General features: G+C 43.9%; 1 protein-coding gene across 12 annotated transcripts in view; it reads right to left on the bottom strand.

The window, feature by feature from the left end:
- Nucleotides 1-573: 573 nt before the first annotated feature.
- TRAK1 (trafficking kinesin protein 1) overlaps nucleotides 574-20,508 on the bottom strand; it is a 129,038-nt gene continuing 109,103 nt past the window's right edge. For 5 of the 12 annotated variants that reach the window (XM_068152793.1, XM_068152789.1, XM_068152794.1 and 2 more), the window contains 4 exons: nucleotides 19,909-20,225; nucleotides 15,476-15,805; nucleotides 8,031-8,133; nucleotides 574-3,590 (listed from right to left, as the gene is read on the bottom strand). In XM_068152793.1, coding sequence (XP_068008894.1) covers nucleotides 2,792-3,590; nucleotides 8,031-8,133; nucleotides 15,476-15,805; nucleotides 19,909-20,225 — 1,549 coding nt within the window. In that variant the 3' untranslated portion in view covers nucleotides 574-2,791. Of the gene's footprint in view, nucleotides 3,591-6,394; nucleotides 6,484-8,030; nucleotides 8,134-10,148; nucleotides 10,209-15,475; nucleotides 15,806-18,743; nucleotides 20,226-20,508 lie in introns of those variants that run through there. The other 7 variants (XM_068152791.1, XM_068152796.1, XM_068152797.1 and 4 more) reach the window with 6 other exon arrangements.

Below are 20,508 nucleotides of genomic sequence, written 5' to 3' on the forward strand. Positions count from 1 at the left end.
GAGGTCCTTTCCAGCCTGGAGCAGAGGTCTCGATGGTCGGACTTGATGACCTCAGAGGTCTTTTCCAACCCAAACAAACTCTATGATTCCATGATTCTATGACTCCCACCATGTGTGCAGGATTTTTGAGTTTCTCATTACCTGGTGTTCAATCTGTTTCCTTCCTCAGGGACAAAGCTAATAGCTAAGAGCAGAGCTCACTTCTGTCCCTGTTGGAGTTCACCTCCTGACTTTGTACTTTCACATTTTGTCACTACAGATTTTTTTTTGGCCTACTTATAAGCAGGAAGAGTTCCCACCCCTCTCCTGCTCCAAACACACAACATTAAATCCTGCTTGCTTGGAATTCCAAAACAACAATCTGCATTCACTCCTCTGCTTTTGGTTTTGACCTAAGCTTCACCAATGCCTCAAAAAATCTCCAAGCCTCAATGACTTCTGTGCCTAAGAATTTAAAACCCAAACCTGCTGACATCCTGTTATTCACCTTTGAGCGATGAAAGCAAGGGACCAAGGTGGAAGGCTGATCACCTTAAAAGAAGAAGGAAAACACTGAATAAGGCACAACAAGGCAACTTTTCAGGTATTTTATTGGTATTAGTGAAGAAAACTTGAATCTCATCTTTCTGATGTGTTACAATTGCTTTCTCTGGTGGGTGGACAGCTCCTACAGCTTATTGAAAGGCTAAATAATGCTTCCAGATTGCATGATTAACTTTTTACACTTGAAAAGTTCTCATATGGTATTGCTTTCTTCCTCGGGGTGTATAAAATGGTCCATTAAGTCCATGAGTTGGTTCTGTGGTTGTTTTTTAGAATCAATTGTTATCCTACCTACCGCTTTAAGATACATTCAAATAAAAAGATACTTAAATTTTACTTGCAATAAGTGCACACATACAACAGCAAAGAGGAGCTGATGACATCTTACTAAAACACTGTCAGTTCATAGAATAAATAGAAGTCTTCAAACACATGCAGTAGCTGACCCATGTGTTTTGGTTTGTTTCTTCTCTCTCTCTCTCAAAAAAAATATCCTTAGTGTCCATGGCACTACCTCAAGAGCTACCTCATTCAGAAACAACCAACCAACCCACCCGCCCACCCACCTCTCTCTCCTCACAAAGACTAGAAGACAGTTTCATTTACACATGAAAGCATCAGTGCTAACGATTGAGTAACAGTCTGGTACAAACAGCAACTCACACCAATTGTGTATAGTGTGATAACGGTAATGAACGGGGAACTTGGCTTAGGTACCACAAGAAGTGCAAGGGAAAGAAAGCAGATGTTAAACCCTCCCTGCTTCACTCCTCTCCATCTCCTCTTAAAAAAAATAAAGGCTCTAGAAACCAACCAAGCTCAGCTCTAGAAACCAAGCTCCCTCCAGACTCTTCCAGTTCCAGGATATTCCAATTCTTTCCACAAGCACCCAGCAGAAGTTTGGGAGAAAACAGAGGGGAAAAAAAACCCTGCAACATCAGTTAGGATCACCTGGCTCTAACTAAAGGTTGTGTCAGGTCTTCTGTTTCCTCTCTGAACAAGGAGGGGTTAGATGTTCAGTTCAGGGATGTATTTTCTCAAGAGGTTCCCACAGTTTTACCTACGTTAAGGTCCAACTCTGGGTGAGAAAAGTGAACAGCAAATGGGTGTGGAATATTCTCACCCTGCTTACAAGGCTGTGGTCCTTGACAGGCACGAAACCTGAAGATCATCATGAGGACTTTTAAGTTGCTCTTTCCAGCTTGTACCACCCCATTACTAAGTGCTTTTTGTGGTTCTCTGCTGAGGTTTCAAGGACACAGCTTCTCCCAGCACAGGTTTTGCTACATGTTCTTTTACAACATTCTCATCTGTCACTCTGTTCCGCAGCTGCGACCTGCGGGAAGTCAGCGCCACGTTTACCTCACCAGCTGTGAAATCTTTTCTTTGGGGGCACTGAGAAAGCACGTTCCAGTGCCAGCAGCACAGAGTAAAGCATCTTTCCCTTCCACAATCCAGTGCAGCATTGAAAAACAAAACGAAACAAACACCAAAAACAAGTGGCAGAGAGTGTGAGCATGCCAATGGAATGGCAGCGTAGGAATAGGTACCCAGCAGGCCTGCTGCCCTCAGCATGGTATTAGTTCAAGTGGGGAGGAGGAGGACACAGAGCAGGAAAACAAAACCAAAACAAACAAACAGAACCCAAAACCAACACAAGTTTCATCCATTCAGGCACTCCAATAACTCAGCTGAACTCATCTACAGAAGCAAAGTTAACAGCTACCACAAGTGAAGCTGAGAGCTGTCCTCAGCGTCGAACGAGGCGCAAACGCTCCCGCACTTCAAGTTATGGAACACGAGGGCTCACAGGACACATTCGAGAGCTTCCCATGCACCTTGGACTCAAGTCAGGCTAAGCTACAGAATTCATCTTCTCCTAGTCAAGTTATTTTTTTGTTGGTTTGGTTGTGTGGTGGTTGTTGTGTTGGCTTTTTTCAGTGCATCTTAAAAAAACAAACAAACAAACAAACCCAAACCGAGCAACTCCCTTGAAAAGGTTTTAGCAAGTTAACCTTAACACATCATAACCTAGAGCCTTTTTGCACTCCATGAACAGTAAAATACTCCAACGAGTTACAATAGATCTGCTTCCTATTTACAGATTTTACACAAAGTTTACACGTTTCTCCCATTAGGCACAAAGTTGATTTGTCAAACTCAAGAGGCAATGGAGGGGTGGCAGGGGAAGGCGGAGGAAGCTGGGAGTGTTCTCATTTAAAAAGACTAGCTGTAAAAATCAAGTCCTTCATCGTAAGCTAGTTTGCTTCGGGAGCTTGGTTCCCATGAGGATCCCCGAAGGGAGAGACGTGGGGCCCTTCATCTGCATACTGGAACCCACCATGGTGGGGAAGCTGCGATTCCTTCGGATGCCAGTGTTCAGCTGGATGCCCCCAATGGCACTGGTCACGGCAGGGCAGCCCAAAGGGAGACCATCTGGTGCCAGGCCTCCAGGAACAAGGGCCCTCACCGGTCCTTGTGCCCCGCAGAGAAGAGGTCCTTGGTCATCAGTTAAAGGAGGAGCTGACGTCTGCCCTGAACTCACAACTTTGGCGATACCAAACCTCTTGACTTTGTCCACAAGGTTGAGGTTGGAAACAGAGACATCAGTCTGACTCTCACTGTTCCTGATGTTCTTTTTATTCCTTACCTCCTTCAAGATCGAGCTAGCAGGCTTTGAAGCCAAGAAGTTGTCATAAGGTGGGCTGGTGCACTTGAACTCAAAGGATGGAGGGGATGAGGAAGGCGTCTGCATAGGGGAGTTGGGTGGCGTGGAAGGAATGATGGCCATCTTCGGGGGGTAGGTGCTCAGGAGAGTGCCTCTGCCGGCTCTGTCCCAGCTCTGTGGGTTGTACACTGCTGCTGAGATGCCCCTTTCCTTCAGCAGCCACACCAGGCCCAGGGACGTGCTCATCGTGGTGGTGGATTCCCGGAGGTTAGTGAAGGATTCAGCCAAGCTCAGACGCCGAGGAGTACAGGGAGTGCCCACCGGGGTGCCCTTCAGGTTGCTAATGCTGCCACAAGCTGGAGTAGGTGCTGCGTTAAGGCTGCAAGCAAAGGAGCAGGCAAGTTACTCTCACCACCAGGGAATCACAACTTACTGCAAGCAAGATCCTGAACACTGGGCAGGGGCTTTTGTCCACTTGGAGAGTGCAGGAGAAACTGACAGTTCCCAGCTACCTGCAAGCATGATGCCAAGGACAGCCCATGCTCTTCCAAAACACTGCTCTCCACCCTGCATCCTTCACCTCCCCTGCAATGAATCTATTCTGACACCACCACACTGCTGCTGCTGCACTGTTAAGCTGACAAAGGCTGGGAGGAACACCTGCAGTTACCCTTCCTGCCACAACTCCCAGTTGCTTCCCTGAGACAGGGAAGCTGGAGGACTTAACCAATGGGAAAAGCAAGACTAAACCATGCTTTTCAGTATCACTTCTCCACACACAGAACTGCTGCCCCTTCCTGTACTGCTGGGTCACAGCAGAGAGCAGCAAGGGCAGAAGGGGACATTATTTGTTACAGCAGCATTCATAGCACAGCTGCTGGAACTTGGCATTATCACCAACATGCACTTTGAAGTCAAACCCTTCTGCTGCATTTGCTTTCAATTATGGGGAAGGGGATCTGACTTTTGATGGAGATGCACATTGGAGTGAGCAACCTCATGTGGCTGAACACACCCCTGCTCACAACAGGGTGGGTTAGATGCCCTTTAGAGGTCCCTCCCAACCCAAAGCAGTCTATGATTCCATCAAAAGAGAAGAGAAAATAAGAGTCAGGCTCTTGGTTGTTACTTGGTAACCGACAACCCAGCAGCAACCCGAGCATGCCACAGAGCCATGCTACTGTTAACTTGGTAAAACACTGATTTCTAGAGGTTGAAACATGGCTAAACTGCACCCCAGGTCCAGTTCCTTCTCAAAACATTTTAACTAATAGTTTCTTGTCAGCTCTACATAAATACTCAGTAAGGCACGTGTTTAGAACAAGAGGCAGATTTCTTTACCAGTACCTCACTGACACCGAGGTTTGAGTGTTTCTGCTACTACAGTGCCATCCTTACAACACTTGTTCCTTACAGCTTAGCTTAGCCACAGCCTGCTTCTCCATGGGTAATCCTCACTCCACATTTAAGGCAGTTCAGACACACCATTCATTAAGTCATGGTGTACTCAGTCATTCCAGAAACAAGGTATGTGGGACATCCCTGACCCTCTAAATTCATGGCAGAATCCCAAGGGTTCCATATGCCTTGAAAAGAGAAAGTGTTCCAACTAGTTCTGAATCATGCTAAAATTATTATTTTTGCCACATAATCATACAGCTAAAAAAAGTGAACTCCACAGTGGTATTTTCTAGGCATGGATTCAGCTCCTCTAATGGCATTTAAAGGGTCTTGAACTAACTTGATGCTAACCGATAATTCACTGCCCTGAGAGCTCACCAATATTCAAAGAAGGAAATCTTCCCCTTAGTCATGCCAGGTTAGCAAGTAGAAGACACTCAGAGTCAGATGAAAAGGAAAGCCAGTGGGAAAGAGTAGGAAAACTAAGCTGCTGGGAGAGAGGGAAACAGGGCAAAGAGCAGGATCTTGTCAGCAGAGCCACACTGCCAGAGCTCAGCCGTAACATGCAACTTCAACTCACGCTGGGTTCTCTGTACCAAGAAATGACTCAAACAGCCACCCTGAGACAATCTGGCTGCATTTCCAGGTGTAGAGAAGCCTCTGCTCAATGAAGGAATTGCAAGTCCACGTGGACAAAAGGGCCTGGATGATGTCTTTACAATCTGCAGTCTCACTTCACCTTACATTACTGAACTCTGGGAAGCCAAGACTGCTGTGAATGTCAGGTTAGACATTCTGGAATGTTCTGAATTGGGCTTCTCACACCCTCCCATGTGCTGTGGCTGTCAGTGCTGCAGATAGCAGATGTGCCAAGGCAATCTCTCCCCCTTCCTTCTCCCTGGGCTCAGTCAGGGGCAGGGGAGGAGGACTCCTCACAGCAGAGCTAAGGGGGCAAGGCTGAGAAGAGAGGGGAGTTAGATGACTGTTCTTCCCTTCAGCTCAGATTAAAGCTGCATCTTCACAGCTCTGCTGCAGTTCATGGTGGAACTAAAAGAGCAGTGACAGCCACTGTGATGCACCTCCCACACTGGCTAAACACAGAGGTTGTTAAAAGCACAAGGGAGAGAAAACAAAGAGACCTTACTGTGTGAAATGACTTCCTGAAGGGTAGGACCAAGCACATTATGGAAAGCCATATGTGGGGTGTTAATTATCAGGCTTCTAGGATGCTCTAGTCAGGAGATGAAAACTATAGCCTTCCACTAGCTTATTAACTCCAACAGCTTCATTCTCTCCAGCTCCAGATTTCAGTTGCACAGACACTTAATTAGGATTTTTACTGTGTAGCTGTGCTGACAGATCAGTAAAGTACAATAAAAGCCATCAGACATCCCTGCAAAAAGTGGGGTTTATGTAGGGGTTGCTTTGGGAGTGGGTTTTTTTTTGCATCATTTTGGTATTGCTTTCACCAGGAAACAGCCTCCCCATCAAACTGACCAACACTGCTGAACTTCCTGAACACACCCACAGGCACAGACTCCAACTGGCCTCAGCAACTCAGCCTAGTGACAGTTGCAGGGTTAGACTGAGAAAAGAAATCAATGAGCACTTCATTGAGCTGGATGGAATTCAGTCAGGTTAGAGCATCACCTGGGTTAGAGGCAAGGTTAAACACAACCAGGTAGTAAATACCAGAGCTCTCTGGGTTAGCTGGTGCCACACACACTAACATTCCTTGTAGGTGACCCTGCCAAGACAGAGACTGCTGGCAGCATCGCTCACCCCCTGCCACGCTGGCTCAGAGTGTTTGCCCTATGCCTCCTCTCAGCACAAGCAGACATAGTGCAGTTTCCTCATCCTCCTCATATGACCTGTGAAGAATCATTTATAGTTGGTAAGGATGAACTCCTTCAACATGTCTGCTGAAAACACATTGTTCAGTTTGCTCTTTTCCTCCTGAATGAAGATGAACTCTGGTGTACCTAGGGCACCGGAAAATGTACTGGATTCAGCTGTCAGTTTATGGATGATTTGTTCAATTTAGCACCCAGAAATTAAGGAGTTTATTATGACCACAATGAAGAGCAATTCAACAACAATAAGAAAGTTTAAAAAGCACTGCAGCCATATAAAAAGATGTCTCCAGTGACAGTGTTGAGGGGAGAGGAAGACAGAGGAAGGTAAAGAAAACCCAGCCATGACTAAAACTAAGTTCAGAAAGGCAAGTAGGAAAGTTACATTTAATCATCATCCATTTCTTTTGCACCTCACAGGTTTTCACATTTAATACCCTCACTTTTCATGCATTCCTTAGGCAGACAATGCCCAGCTCATGCCTACACCAGGCTAAACACATCACCTCTGAATGGGGACCTGCATAACACTTCCACCGGGGTGCTGCAAGGGGCAGAGTGAGTGATTCTAAACAGAAAAAGCATTCTTCCAATGCTGATTTATGAAGGGCAGTTCCCTCTTCAGGTATGGCACAGTCTTTTTAGCAAGGCCTGTTGCAACAGGACAGGAGGGGAGATTTAGACTGGATAGAAGGAAGAACATTTTATTTTTGCAGTGAGGGTGGTGAGAGACTGCACAGGTTGCCCAGAGAGCTGGGTAGATGCTTCATCCCTGGAAACATTCAATATCAGGTTGGATAAGGCTCTGAGCAACCTGATCTAGCTGAAGATGTCCCTGCTTACTGCAGCAGAGTTGGACTAGATGACCTTTGAAAGGTCCCTTCCAACCCAAAGCATTCTATGATTCTATGAACTTCACTCACCCCCTCTGGCTTGTCAGGTCTTCCCCTTCCGTAAGGCTCCAGAACTGTCTCACGTTGGCATGTACTGTCTGCACATGCCAACTGCTGTTATTTAAGCCAGTTGATTAGTTTCAGCCTGGCCACTCTAAACTCATTTCCAACAATTAAACCAAGGCACAAAGTAGATGGCTGCCTGTTTCTCATTAAGGCTTATTTCCTCCTCCATTCCTCACGTACTTCCTGCATTTTGTTACCTGTGCATCCCCTTTTTCTTCTGTGCCAAAGGGTCAGATTTTTCCTGCCCAGAAATACCTCCTCCTTTTTTTTTTGTGAGAGACCATATGCTGTGCATTCACACATTCTCTGCATCCACACATGAGGACTACAACTAGTTTGGGATCAAGGGTTATCAGACTTGGATATTGGAAGCCAGCCCAGTTATGTCTGATCCTGTAAGACTTTAAATTAAAGACATTTTCACTGGCTCTCTAAAATGTCCCTCTCAAATAAAATCAAGCTGAGGTAACTCACAATGGGAAGAATAATTTGAGTGGGTGCTGTAAGTCACCAGTGGGGCTAATGTTTTTGCTACTGCCAGTAATTTGCATGCCCTCACAGGGAAAACTGAGAGTTGAGTGCTTTGCCACCATGAGAAACCCTTACCTTGGTGTGACTCGTGTGAGCTCATCGGAAGGGTGCAGAATGCGGCAGGTGGTGAAGGTGAAGGTGGAGTTGGTTTGTGACATGCACTTCCCAGGATGAGGTACTAAATTAAAAAAAAGCAAATTCTTTGCATTTTACACAGAAAAAGGGGAAAACCAAACTTCTGTGTGCTGGTAAGACAGATGCAAAAAGTGATGAGGTACTTCAGGAAGGATCAATGCAAGAAAAGTGAAATACAGAAGTGCTACTGTGTTCTAATGGACACTTGTTCTCCAGAACAAACACATCTAGAACTCCAAGGCCAGTGCCCCCATGATCACTAGCATTGCAGGGAAGTCTTGCTCAAGCCAAATTTAGGCAAGGCAATGCTTGAAAAGCTGGTCCTCATCCGAGCTAGTAGCTGTTATGGGGGGAAATCCCGAGCAGCATTCTCTAGTAGCAGCTCAGGAGCACCAAGGCTTTCTGGATGCTCCTGCATTTCAGCTTTTAGATTGATCCACAAAAAGGTATCCCCATTACTTCTCAGTAATGGATCCAGTGTGCTAATGCTACAAGGAGATAAGTTGTTGGGAGTGGGGAGGGGACAGACACACATTACTGTTTGCCTCTGAGTTTTGACAGCTCCAGTGAGGGAAGTGGTGGGGTTTGGATCCACTACTGCACATCTGTGACACCTCTCCAGTGCATGTGGTCAGGTACTTTCAGAATGTCTGCCCTCAGCTGCACAACACAGCAGTTCTTGAGTATTTGTGAATCATGTGCCCCATAAATGTGGCTGTTTAAGAAGTGCCACTCTGACAGCTTAGCAGTAATCTGAAGAATCAATGCAGCTCAATTAGAAAAAAAATAAACTAAGGACTTGGGCCATTTTTTTTTTTCTTAGTAGAGCTTTTTCTGTGGCTACATTTACCTGCTGGATAATGCAGCTGTGGCCAGGGCAAAATAACTACAAAATTTAAGAGCCATGCATCTGAAAAGCTGGTTGAAAACCACCCCAGAGTTAAACATTACATCCAAGATACCATGATTGCATAGATTCTCTGACTTACTAATCAAACTTAGCAGTGGTCAAAAGACATGCACAGTAAAACCTGTGTGCAGTTCCCTCCCTCCCACTCCTGCCCAGCCCTCTGAGCCATTCCCTGATTAAGCCACATTTTAATATACCACAGTACACAATGATTCAACACAGTGCAAAGGACAGACCAGCTAGACCAGACACCATTCTGAACTTCCAGAGATGCTGAGCAGAAGCAAGGCAAGCCTTAGGTTGTGGCTGTGTTCCCTTTTTGACGATATGAAGTATCACAGCTCCAAACCAGTGTGTGCAGTCAGATAGCCCTTTCAGAACACATTTAAGCAGTGTGTGAAGGCTAGAGCATGGGGAGTGTGAAGAGTGGAAGCAGAAGTGGTGAAGCACACAATGTGAGGTCACCTCTCAGTGCTGGAATCTGCTGCCAGACATTAAAGAAGGCTATTTCCAAAGCCCCCCACTGGAGTGGGTTCCCACACAGCATAAAGGAACAACAAGCTCTACTTCACCTCCAGAGACGGCAATTAGGATGTTTCAGGACTCCAGCTGCTTTAGAGATTAGTGTGAGCACTATAAAAGCTACTAGAAGGGAGCACAGCCTAGCAATCATGATTCTCTCCACACTGCAGAGAGTTAAAAGAAAATCTGGAGAAAGAGCTCAGATAACTGGACAGGAAAAAAAAATGGTTATTTAGAGACAGCAAAGGACTTCAACACAAATTGAGTAGAAAGAAAGTAATTATCCCTGGATGATGAAGAGAGAACAGAATAAAGTGATGCTTGTTTAAGATTGCAAGCTGAACCCAAAGCACACAGCTGCAATACAGTTAAGTGCATTTCCCCCATCTGTATTATCCACTGGGCATCCCCTCAGACTGGAAACAGGCACATGGAAGATACACAGCGGTGTTAGCAAAAGCAGGACCCATCTCTATCAATGAGTCAGAGATAGGAGAAGGCTGCTAAAAGTAGAGAAATCACTGACTCTAATAAGAGGAAACAAATTGAAATGATTTTTTTAAAATCAATGAATCAGTTTCCAAGGCTGTAATCCACCCTCAAATACCGCTAAAAAAGTCCTGTACCAGCTTCATCCTCCATCAGTCAACAATGGGCTGTATCATACTGCTGTAGCACTTTCCATCCTTTGGACACAACAGAAAGAGAGTGAGAACCTGTTGCTGGAAATGAACAAAGTTTGTCAAATGGACACAAAAGGATTCATTCCCAAGCTAGTCATTTTACACAAGAATGGCCATAACCTGAGCTGGTACAACATCTGTGAGGCAGTAATACAGAAGAAGTGGGCACCAAGTTTGTGTCTTCACAGGTACATACAACGAGGTAGTGTTTTCCATAGAAAGATCTGCTCCTTGTGACTCTGTCTGCAGCCAAAAGTCTTATTTAAACCTTGCTTTTCAAAGTTGCAATGATTAACAACGAGGCTTCATATCTGTATGGAAAAGAATCTGTACATTACTCAAGCGGTTAAAAGGATTTACAGAAATATCATGAGCTTCATCCATCAGTGTGCATCTGTGGTGTGCTTTTCCCCCTAAAATCCATGTCAAGCTAAACCTTAGGCTGCTGCTGGATCATGTTGTGTTTCTCAGTCATTAATGATTCTTTACCTTGGGCTCTCTCATATGGTGAAAAAAAGCAAAGCACAGCTGAGAACCTCTTCTAAGCACATCTTAAAGTTCTTTTAAAAGACTGAAGATGAAGAAAAAGAAAATAAAAACAAGGGCAGGTACTAGTCTGAGTGCAGAGAGTTCCATCTTCTGGTAAAACAGCTTTTTCCCCTCAGAACATGAAGCTGATTTTACCTAGCTCAGAGCTCTTTCAGATCCAGCTTCAGGACTCAAGAGCGTCTGGGCCACTCTGCTGGGTGCAAACTGCACACCGGACGCGTTCAGGACACCACATTCTGCTCAGGGAACCATCCAAAAAAATCATGCCATCTGCATTTTCAGCCAGCTCGTGCAGAGAAAGGCACAAAACGAGTAGGTAAAAAATGGCCTGCCCTAGCCACAGAGAAGTGTCAAGACAAATGGATTTTGAGAAAGATTTGTGGGAGGCTGTATTTAGAGTGTTCCTGAGACACCGTTCCCTTTTGTACCACTGGTTTCAAACTCAAATCCACTGTCATGCCAGATGAAGAGGGAGGAGGCAGGGAGCTCACAGTGGCCACTGAATCTTTTCATTTTATATAAACACCTATTCTGGTGTGATGCAAAAATGAACTTAAAATATATATATATATATAAAATCAGAAATCTTTGGAGTGTGACCTGATCCAGACCAGCACTAAGTAACATTTTAGTCCAGCTCTGAAGCAAATCACTCTGCTCCCTGTTTCTTTGGCATGTTTTAACCAAAGGAGGAAACCTGGTTTCCTGCTCTTTCAGGTCAGAGCAGTGGAATTTGAGCATCTCCTTAGCACAGGCTGGTGAGACAATTGATCTGGGGAGTCCTTGGAGCATGTTTTAAAGCACCCAGAGTTCATTTTACTGCTGAAAAGCAAAGTTCATCTCTGCCTGCTTTTGAAGAGGATAATGAAGGCCCAAAAAGAGGCACTTTTTTTTTCCTCCAGAGTAATCACTCAGAGCACAAGTTATGGCTTTCACCACTACCAGTCTACGACACCACCTCCATATTCTTGGTCATAAAATCCAATCAGGATCCACGGGACAAGACACCTGCTTCATGTCCTCTCTAAATTTAGCCAAGTTCATCCCCTCCAGGTGACTGAAGGTGAGAGCTTTGACACCCAGTGCACTGCAAACCGCTGGTTGACAGCACAGGGAGAATACAGGCTGTGCTGAAGCTAATGCCAGAGTTAAACACAACAACAAAAATGCAGATGGATGGTAAATACCAGCTGTGAAACACGAGCACAGTGCTCTCCTAAAGGTGTTCAGGTGCCTTCAGATGTTCTTCAGAAAAACACTGCTTTCAGGGGTAACTCTGAATGCTCAAAGCCTCCAAGAATCAGCACATCCATGCCAGGAGCATCACTTCTGTTAAGTGTCTTCAAGAATGAACACTAACATTTTCCTCTGAATATCTGCATTTCCAAACTTGTGATTTATTTTGCTTTTGAAAACAGCAAGAGACGAAAACCTGAGTAAAGGCAGGGATTCTGTGGGCAAGATTTCCTTAGCTTTCTTCTGGCTGAGGTCTCCTTCTCTTGTGCATTACAACCACACAGGTCAGACATAAAATGACTTCAGAACATTTGATGTGGCTTCTGTGATCCCCAGAATCACAAAACATCAGGGGCTGGAAGGGACCTCGGAAGATCACTGAGTCCAAGCTCCCTGCCAGAGCAGGATCACCTAGGGCAGGTCACACAGGAATGTGTCCAGGTGGGTTTTGAATGTCTCCAGAGCAAGAGACTCCACAATTGCCACCAGACTATTTTAACAGTAGTAATTACTGGGAGATATCCATGCCATTTGAAAAGGAGATATATTCAAATATGCAGCATTACTTTCCTTCTAAGAAGGGTTACAACATTTATTGCTTTTCTGTACAACAAGCATGCACAGCAACCCTGCTTTAAAACCAACTCAAACATCAGACACATCCTTTAGGTTGTTTTGTGAGTTTAGGCATCTGTATGGAAAGATCTGCATGTCGTGGTTAAGGTCTAAACACCAAGTACAAGAGGGCTGACCCCATAACGCTGTGCACATCTGTTCTAATCAGTGGAGCTACCAAACAAAAGTACTGACAGACTAGTTCATGCACCCAATAGCAGCATGCAAGTTAAATCAAGTGTGGCCCTTCCAGCTTCAAAATGAGAACATTCACAACATTAAGTGCTTGGATTAGCTTAGGGGGGTTTTGTTTAAGAGAAATCTGAAAGGCAATGAATTAAAAAAACCCCAACAAACAAACAATGAAATAAAGAACCCTAACCAACCACCTACCTCTTCCCCTGAAAGAGACTCTGTACAGGTTTAGAATACACTGCTGGCACTTCCCAAGAATAGTAATAAAACAAGAAAACATATTGAGAAGACTAAAAATCCGTGCTGCAAAACTTACTTGTCCTAGATGACAAAAGCATTGCTGTGCCCTGACTTCTTTCCCATTCCAATTATGCTGAGAGACTACATCAGTGACACACAAATTTCAACCTATTCCTGGGTAGGAGGCTTGAAGTAGATGCTGGAATTTGCTGCCTTCCATAAAATTCCTGATCTTCCACAAAGTTCCTGAGAGCACACACAGCATGTAGCTCTCTCAGACCAAGTGCATGTCATTTATCAGGTGTGTGTTAATGTCTTGTGAAACATTCAGTGCCATAACTGGGATATAATCAGCATGTATGGTGAAGAAGTTATTTTATGTATCAATGGATGCTATAGGCTTCAACACAGAGACAGAAAATCCAAGGATACTGACTTTTTCTTATTTAGTCAGAATGATTTCTGACTCTATCCATCATTCCACAAGAAACAACTGAAACTTTGTTCTGAATTTTGGCTACAAGACACCTTTGGCACTATCAGCAATGGCTGCTCTCTGATCCTGAATGTTAGAACAACTTCTCTTGGGCTCGTCTTGAGCAGCACTGCACACCTACAAAACTGCAGTAAAGGCAGACACCTACTGTGGTGCTCTGCCAGAGGACATCTCCAGAAAAAATGGTCAGGTGCTAGCCTCAAAGCACACATCCAATGGAGCTGACACCTACCCAAAAGGCTAAGATGACTCCCACTGCTGGGCATGGTCCTTGTTGGCACTGTACTTCCTCAGACACTTTGTTCTCAGGTTAGAAGGCCTGTAGCTCTAGACTGGAACACTATTGCCTGCCTATTCAGAATCTTCAAAACAATTAAAACCCTGGATAATATCCAGAACTCTTCACAGCTCCCGCAGGGGCACTGTTTGTTTCCAAACTAACACCAAACCCTGGGAAACAGATCTTGTGAATAAAGGCAATTTTTGCAAATGGAAAGGGAAGTTCAAGGGTTTGAATGTTCAAGCCCTGGAACAGGCTGCTCAGGGAAGTGGTGGAGTCACCACCCATGAAGGGATTTAAAAGCTGTATAGCTGTAGTGCTGAGGGACATGGTTTAGTGGTGACCTGGCAGTGCTGGGTTAATGCTTGGACTCAATGATCTTAAAGGTCTTTTCCAACCAAAATGATTTTGTGATTTCAGGTTTAATCTTATTACAACTGACTGCAAAAAGTAGCTTATGTTCAACAGCAGGAAGCACTGAACTGCCATTTCAGTGGCAGCTGAGGATACTCTCCACTTTGTGAAAATAGTAGAAATATTATTGTCTAGCCCTGAGACAACCTAATCTTCCAAAGACCAGCCACAGAAAAAATTCTGATTGACTCCAGAAAACAAAAAGGGGGAAGGAAGTGTCTTAATTTGAAGTAGTTATGTAAAAAACAAGAAACCTAAAGGAGTTCTGACAGTTTTCTGATTCTGGACTACCTAGAATTCTCTACCAGTGGCAAATCTAATAAAGACTAAGTCTCCTATATAGCTTATGAAAACAAAACTAATGAAGTTTTCTAACCCATTCCATTCCAATCCAAAGGAAAAAAAAACCACTAACAACAAAAAAGAAACCACACAAACTCAGAACAGATCCATGGGCTGACAACCTGTAACCCTGTGCAGTAATAGATCACACATGTTAGCTGAAACAACTCATGCAGTACTGAATCCCTTAAAAATGCTTAATATGAATGAAAGAATTTCATAGTGTTTTAGAGAGGTATGGAGGGAAATGTCATTATTGTCTGCATAAAAACATCCTCTTAATTCTTTATCTCAAAGGCAATTTAAAAACAGGTAACTGTGTCTGAGGTAACTGCATGGAACTTGCAGAATTTCTTGACTTGATTCTCAAGGCACTTCCTATTGTTTCAGCAAAGGCAACTCAGATGCACCTTTTGTCATCATTTAGTCTTTGGTTTTCTCCCAAAGCACAAAAATCTGAAGCATGGCATCACTTCTTATGAACAGTCAGAAGAACACCTGCACTCCAGGCTTACAAAACATGTATCATCTGTACATTACATACACTGAGCAGTATGCACTAAGTACACATACAAGCTGCACACGTGCCACACAAAGGTTTGGGAATCAACCACTTCCTTTTAGCAGCCTTCTCTTATCAAAATAGAGTAAAATATTCACCACAGATGGTGCTACTGGGGGCGGGGGGGGGGGGGGGGGGGGGAAGAAACCAAAAGCTTGTTAAAGAAAGGAATTTTGAGCCCATGTTAGAATGGTTATGTTCTGACTGCTGCACACATTAACGTGCAGATGCCACACACAAAGCAACATTATGGATGCTGTTCTGGAGAGATGTGAGAATGGCCCAGTAATCAAACTCCTGCAAAGATGTCAGTTTTACTGGACTTAATGAGTTTCCCTCACCAGACCCCTCATCATCGTCAGTCGCGGGCTCCTGCATCTCCTCTGTGAAAGCCTGAGATGGGCGGGGGTTATTCTTGTTGTCTGAAACAGTCACTTGTGCTTGTGACCTCTCACCTGAGGTCTCTGTGTGCTGAACTGGCGTCGAGGTAGTTAGGCCCTTGTAAGAAATGTCACCTGTCTCATCTTCCTCATAGTCATTAAGGCAGTACACTTCATCCAGGTCCAGGTCCAGGGTCCTGAAGCCCTTCGTGACAACCCCGGGCCTCGGGTCCAGGATTCCACCCAGGTGAGGCTGAGCCAGCTGCTGCCAGTGGTGCAAAGTGGCAGAACCTTGAAAGGGAACAGAAAGACAACCAAAACAGATCAGGAATTGATCCAGGACCTAAAACGTAGAAAATCCCACTTCATTTCTCCCAAACACCAAAGGTTTGGGAGCTCCAAGCCTTTGATGTTTCTGGGTTTAATACTTCAAGGAAGATGAGCTAAGAATCAAAACTGCTTCACCTCCTCTTCTGCATTCCCACATTGATATGAAATAAGCTGAGGACATCAGCACTTGGCTAAGCAAAGTCTGGCAGTAAGATGTGGCATTTACTTGTGTACAGGAACATCTCCTCCCCATCAACATTCTCATCCCCTTGAATGCCCAGAATTAAGACTTTCTCTTGAACAGTTCATCTGAGCACCACCACAGAAAGCCCCAAGAGAAACATTCACCACATGTTAAGCTCACTAAGAAAGGTGCTGAGAACCTGCCACATTTTACTATTGCTGGCTAACAGCACAGTAGATTGCACAGCAATTTCAGCTTTCTACCATGTGTCAGCAAACCACATCATCTCCAGGCACATGAAGGCAGGTAATACCTCTGACCTGTATATCAGTTCTAAGTACTTGGATGGCATCTACCTGAGGCCCCAGGCTATAGGAACTCAGCTACTGCCAAACTAAATGCTACTGTACCTGTAGCTTCATCCTTGGTGGGAAAATGTTTTGAGGAAGAGGTGCATTTTACAGATAAAAACTTTCAGTCATCAGCATTCAACAGGACACCATGAGTCAGGAACAGCAAGGCATCAGGTTCAACAAATATACCCACTGTCAGCAGCAGAGACTTTATCTGATTACTCAAGCAGTGACTGATCTCCCCCTCCAAGGACCTGTGTTCTCCCATGTGCCTACCAATCACTACTGTGTTAGAACTCTATGTTCCAGACCCCATGACACAACCAAAACATCTGTATTTTCACCTCTACCAGCTCTGAGCAATTTTAGTTGTCTTGCTTCTGTCCCATCTCCCCAAAGCAAAACACTGACTCATTTAACAAGCTGCTCTACAAACGTCTCACCAGCATCTAAAGCCCAAGAGCATTCAATACTTTGCATGGTGTGTGTGTAAATCTGTAATACTGTAATAACAGGGAAAGGGATGGCCCTTAAATACCTTATTTTGTATCTGAGAAAAATCCCATGTAATGGGACAAATCCTCAATTCATAATGAGGATATTCCATTACAGGAAGCTTACTGCAAACATGAAGTACACAGGAGAAAAGGTCTTTAGAATGACTACAGTCAGTGAGTAGCATTAAGCTCATTTTTTACAATCTGTAATTTTTAGCTGAGATTACTGCTAGATTACTTTGGATAATTAAATAGAATTAAAATTAAAAGATAGTGCAAAGTGAGTTTTGAAGGACTAAAGAGGATTGGCAGCCTTGAGGCTCGAAAACAAAAGCCCGAGAACAAACAATTGCAGGGAAAAGACATCTCTGTAACTTGTATTTATTTCTGAATGGTCACAAAGGTCAAGATTTTTTCTTCCATAGAAAATAAATACTCCAGAATGTGGAGAAGTGCAAGATACTCTCAAGTCCCTAGCAAGAAGCAGAGCTTTGCTGTATGACAATAACCTCAAAACAAAGAGCAGAAATCAAAGTTTCTTTTGGCGCCATGTGGAAGTCTAAAATCCTGGGGCTGGTTAACTTCTGCAGGCAAGCTTCTCCAGGTGGAATCTTTCCCCAGAGCATCTGCATTGTGAGCTGTACCACTTCTATTGACACCACATTATTAATTTCTTTTGGAAATTGGAAATCAAAGTGGCCTAGGCTCCACCACAAACAGGAGGCTACCCCAGTTGAGTCTTCGTCTCATACACTGTGTAGAAGGGAGCCTTAGCTTGGCCCTCCTGAAAAGTAGCATCAATGCAGAAAGCATTGCAAAACTTGCATTATACAAACAGCAAGGAGCAGCAGCAAAAATAAAATCAAATTAATACAACACCTCAGCCTATATTCAGTCCAGGCTCCTCCTAGACAGCTTTGTAAACCATGTTGTCAGAAAAAAGTTGGCAGGAGAGAATTAGCATGTAGCTGAGGGACTGCCAAGGTGATGCAGGAAGAGATCTAAGAGCAACACAAGCATGTGAATGGAGTCAATGGAATTTGGCTTTCTGCTCCTGATATCTGCATGCTCAGACATTTCTGGTGTGTTGCTGCCACAATTGCAACCAAGTGGATGAAGACATCATCAGCCCAAGGCTGTAGTTTTTCTACAGGATGCCTCAGGAAGTCCTGCTTTGTGCTTGTGGCATGACCAGCTGCAGATGCATAGTTAAAAACTAATCCAACCAAAAAACACCCACTGGACTGTAACTAAAGCAAGCCACATCAAGCAAGCATTCTATCTGGCTTAAAGAAACCATTGCTTGGTTTGCCTTTTTAAAGGTGCAAAAGAAGATTCCATATTCTTCGTGCTTCTGTCACCCTATTTATTTCATTGTGGAATTTAAAGGATTGCAGAAGTATTAGTCTGAAATTCCTCACAGAACTCATCTTCATTTTGCTTCCATTTTATGGCATGAGCACCCTGAGGAAAGCAGTAATACAAACAAAAGGCACAACCACTGATAACAGTCTGCAGGTACAGCAGATCAGTTTGCCCCAGTAGGCTGGAAGTACCCATGAAGTTGGAAAAAACCCAACCAAAATCAATACTAAATGTCATTAAAAGATTCAGGAAGGAAACTAAGCTGAAGTGAGGAACAGAATCATAAGCATGTGTTTATGAAAAGGTGACAAACACTACAACTTAGGAAACAGGTAGACACAAGCATGCTACAAATGAGCTCAAATCAAATATCAGAAGTACTTAAAAAACTGCAATCATTTTAAGGGGGGAAAAAAAAAAGATCCAGTCAGAACAAGTAACAAAACCAGGAGGGAAAAAAAAACCAAACACAAAACCCAAAAAAACAACCCAGACAGATAGAAAGATAATAAAGACTTGAAGAGTTTATTGGAAGAAAAAAGCAGATATAATGGGATGGTGACAGTAATCTATTACAGTGGTAGCAAGCAGTAACTGAAACATAACTACATCATCCCTTCCCTCGTGTGGTACAAGGATTTTTATGACCATGTAAATGCAGTCATGAGAACAAACTACTCAAATCTGCCAACAGTATGGACCGGTGTGCTATGGCTCTAGCTTCATCTGAACAGGTAGATACAGCACATCACTTTCTTCAAAAGAAGGGTTATTTTTGCTTCTGAGTATGTGTCATGCTAAATGTTCCTTACAGGTGAAATAAACTTATTCTAAAGAGATGAAAAACAATGGAACTTTTGCAATTAAACCACACACAGACAATGTAATGTAACACAGGAGTGCTGTTAAAGGAAAAGAGAGAAAGCAAAGCTAAATGATGTAACTAGTGTATCTGCCAAGTGCTATAGGAGAACAGCTTCCTTTTGGTTCAAACTTCAATGGATTTACTCAGCTAGCTTCCAGCAACAACCTGAAATCAACCTGAATCAAATGAGACAACCTATTGTCAGCTTTGTTAGAGGAGAGAAATGCACCTGGAAACAAAGCTCCAGCCCTGACTACCATCTGCATATATCATGCCTTTTTCTGAGACATCATATGGAGGAAATTTGACCTTAAAAAAATCCCCATGTACTTCATACATGAAACCCAAAGCCATAGAGACTCACATGTGGCCACTTACACAGCCAAGTCCAGAGGCAATTCTTCATCACAAAAACAGTCTTACTAGACCAACTGGACTATTTGCAGAATGGAGACTGGGGCAACTAATTAATACTCTAGAGCTGCTTAAATTTCAGACACTGATTCACCTTCCTTGTCTAAATAAGAAATGGCCACACTGAGGTTTAGGCCAGGCCCTGATTCATGTGCAGCCTCTGTAACATTTATTTTACTGCCTTGGCTGGAACTGTTTCCTAATACTTTTAAGGCTTGTGGGGAAAAAAAGTAGCAGTTAGAAGATTTCAAACCAACAGCGTGGGTTACTGTCTCTAAAGTAAAAAGAGTAGGTATTGCAAAGGTTTCCTGCTTTCTGGTGATGGATAAGAGACCACAAAGAGTCACTAAGAAGAACAGATAAAGGCCGAGGCCCTTTGTTATCACCTTCTAGCGGTTTCACAATCTGAAGCTTTTCTGGCAGGTAGGAGCGACTGCTGATAGACATTCCTGAATATCCAGTGAATTCTGAAAACCTGGAGTGAGTTCCCAGCGACATGATGCTCTCTGTGGGGGTAACGGAGCCACTGTGGAGTTCACCCTTTTCTGCCAGCTCCCGCAACTTCCTTTCCTGCTCTTCCTCGAAGAACTTCCGCTCCGAGAGGTAATTCTCCCGTCGCAGGGACAGCCTACGAAGGGCAGTCTCTAGGTCACTGGAGCCTGGAGTCCCTGGAGTTCCAGGCTTCTTCATCCTGTCTTCATTTCTGAAACATAACAGCACACACACACACATAAAACAAAGGAGAGGAGGAAGAAAGAAGAATAAAAATCTTAGAGACGCTTAAAATTTCCATGTGACAGTTTAGAGACCTTCAGCAATACCTTTAAACTTCTATGCCTGGGAACAACTTGCCACTTCTCTGGAGAGCTCAAAGGCAAACATCAGTCTTTTCTGTCTCTTTCATACTAAAATGGTTTTGTATCCTACTTCCTGCCTGGAAACTCCTGGTTGGAAAAGCTGTGCTTTACTTAAGAGCTTCCTCCTAC

This window comes from Melanerpes formicivorus, unplaced genomic scaffold, assembly GCF_026170545.1.
Source record: "Melanerpes formicivorus ecotype bairdi unplaced genomic scaffold, bMelFor1.0.p_v2 SCAF_24, whole genome shotgun sequence".
In the NCBI taxonomy this organism is placed as follows: Eukaryota; Metazoa; Chordata; class Aves; order Piciformes; family Picidae; genus Melanerpes; species Melanerpes formicivorus.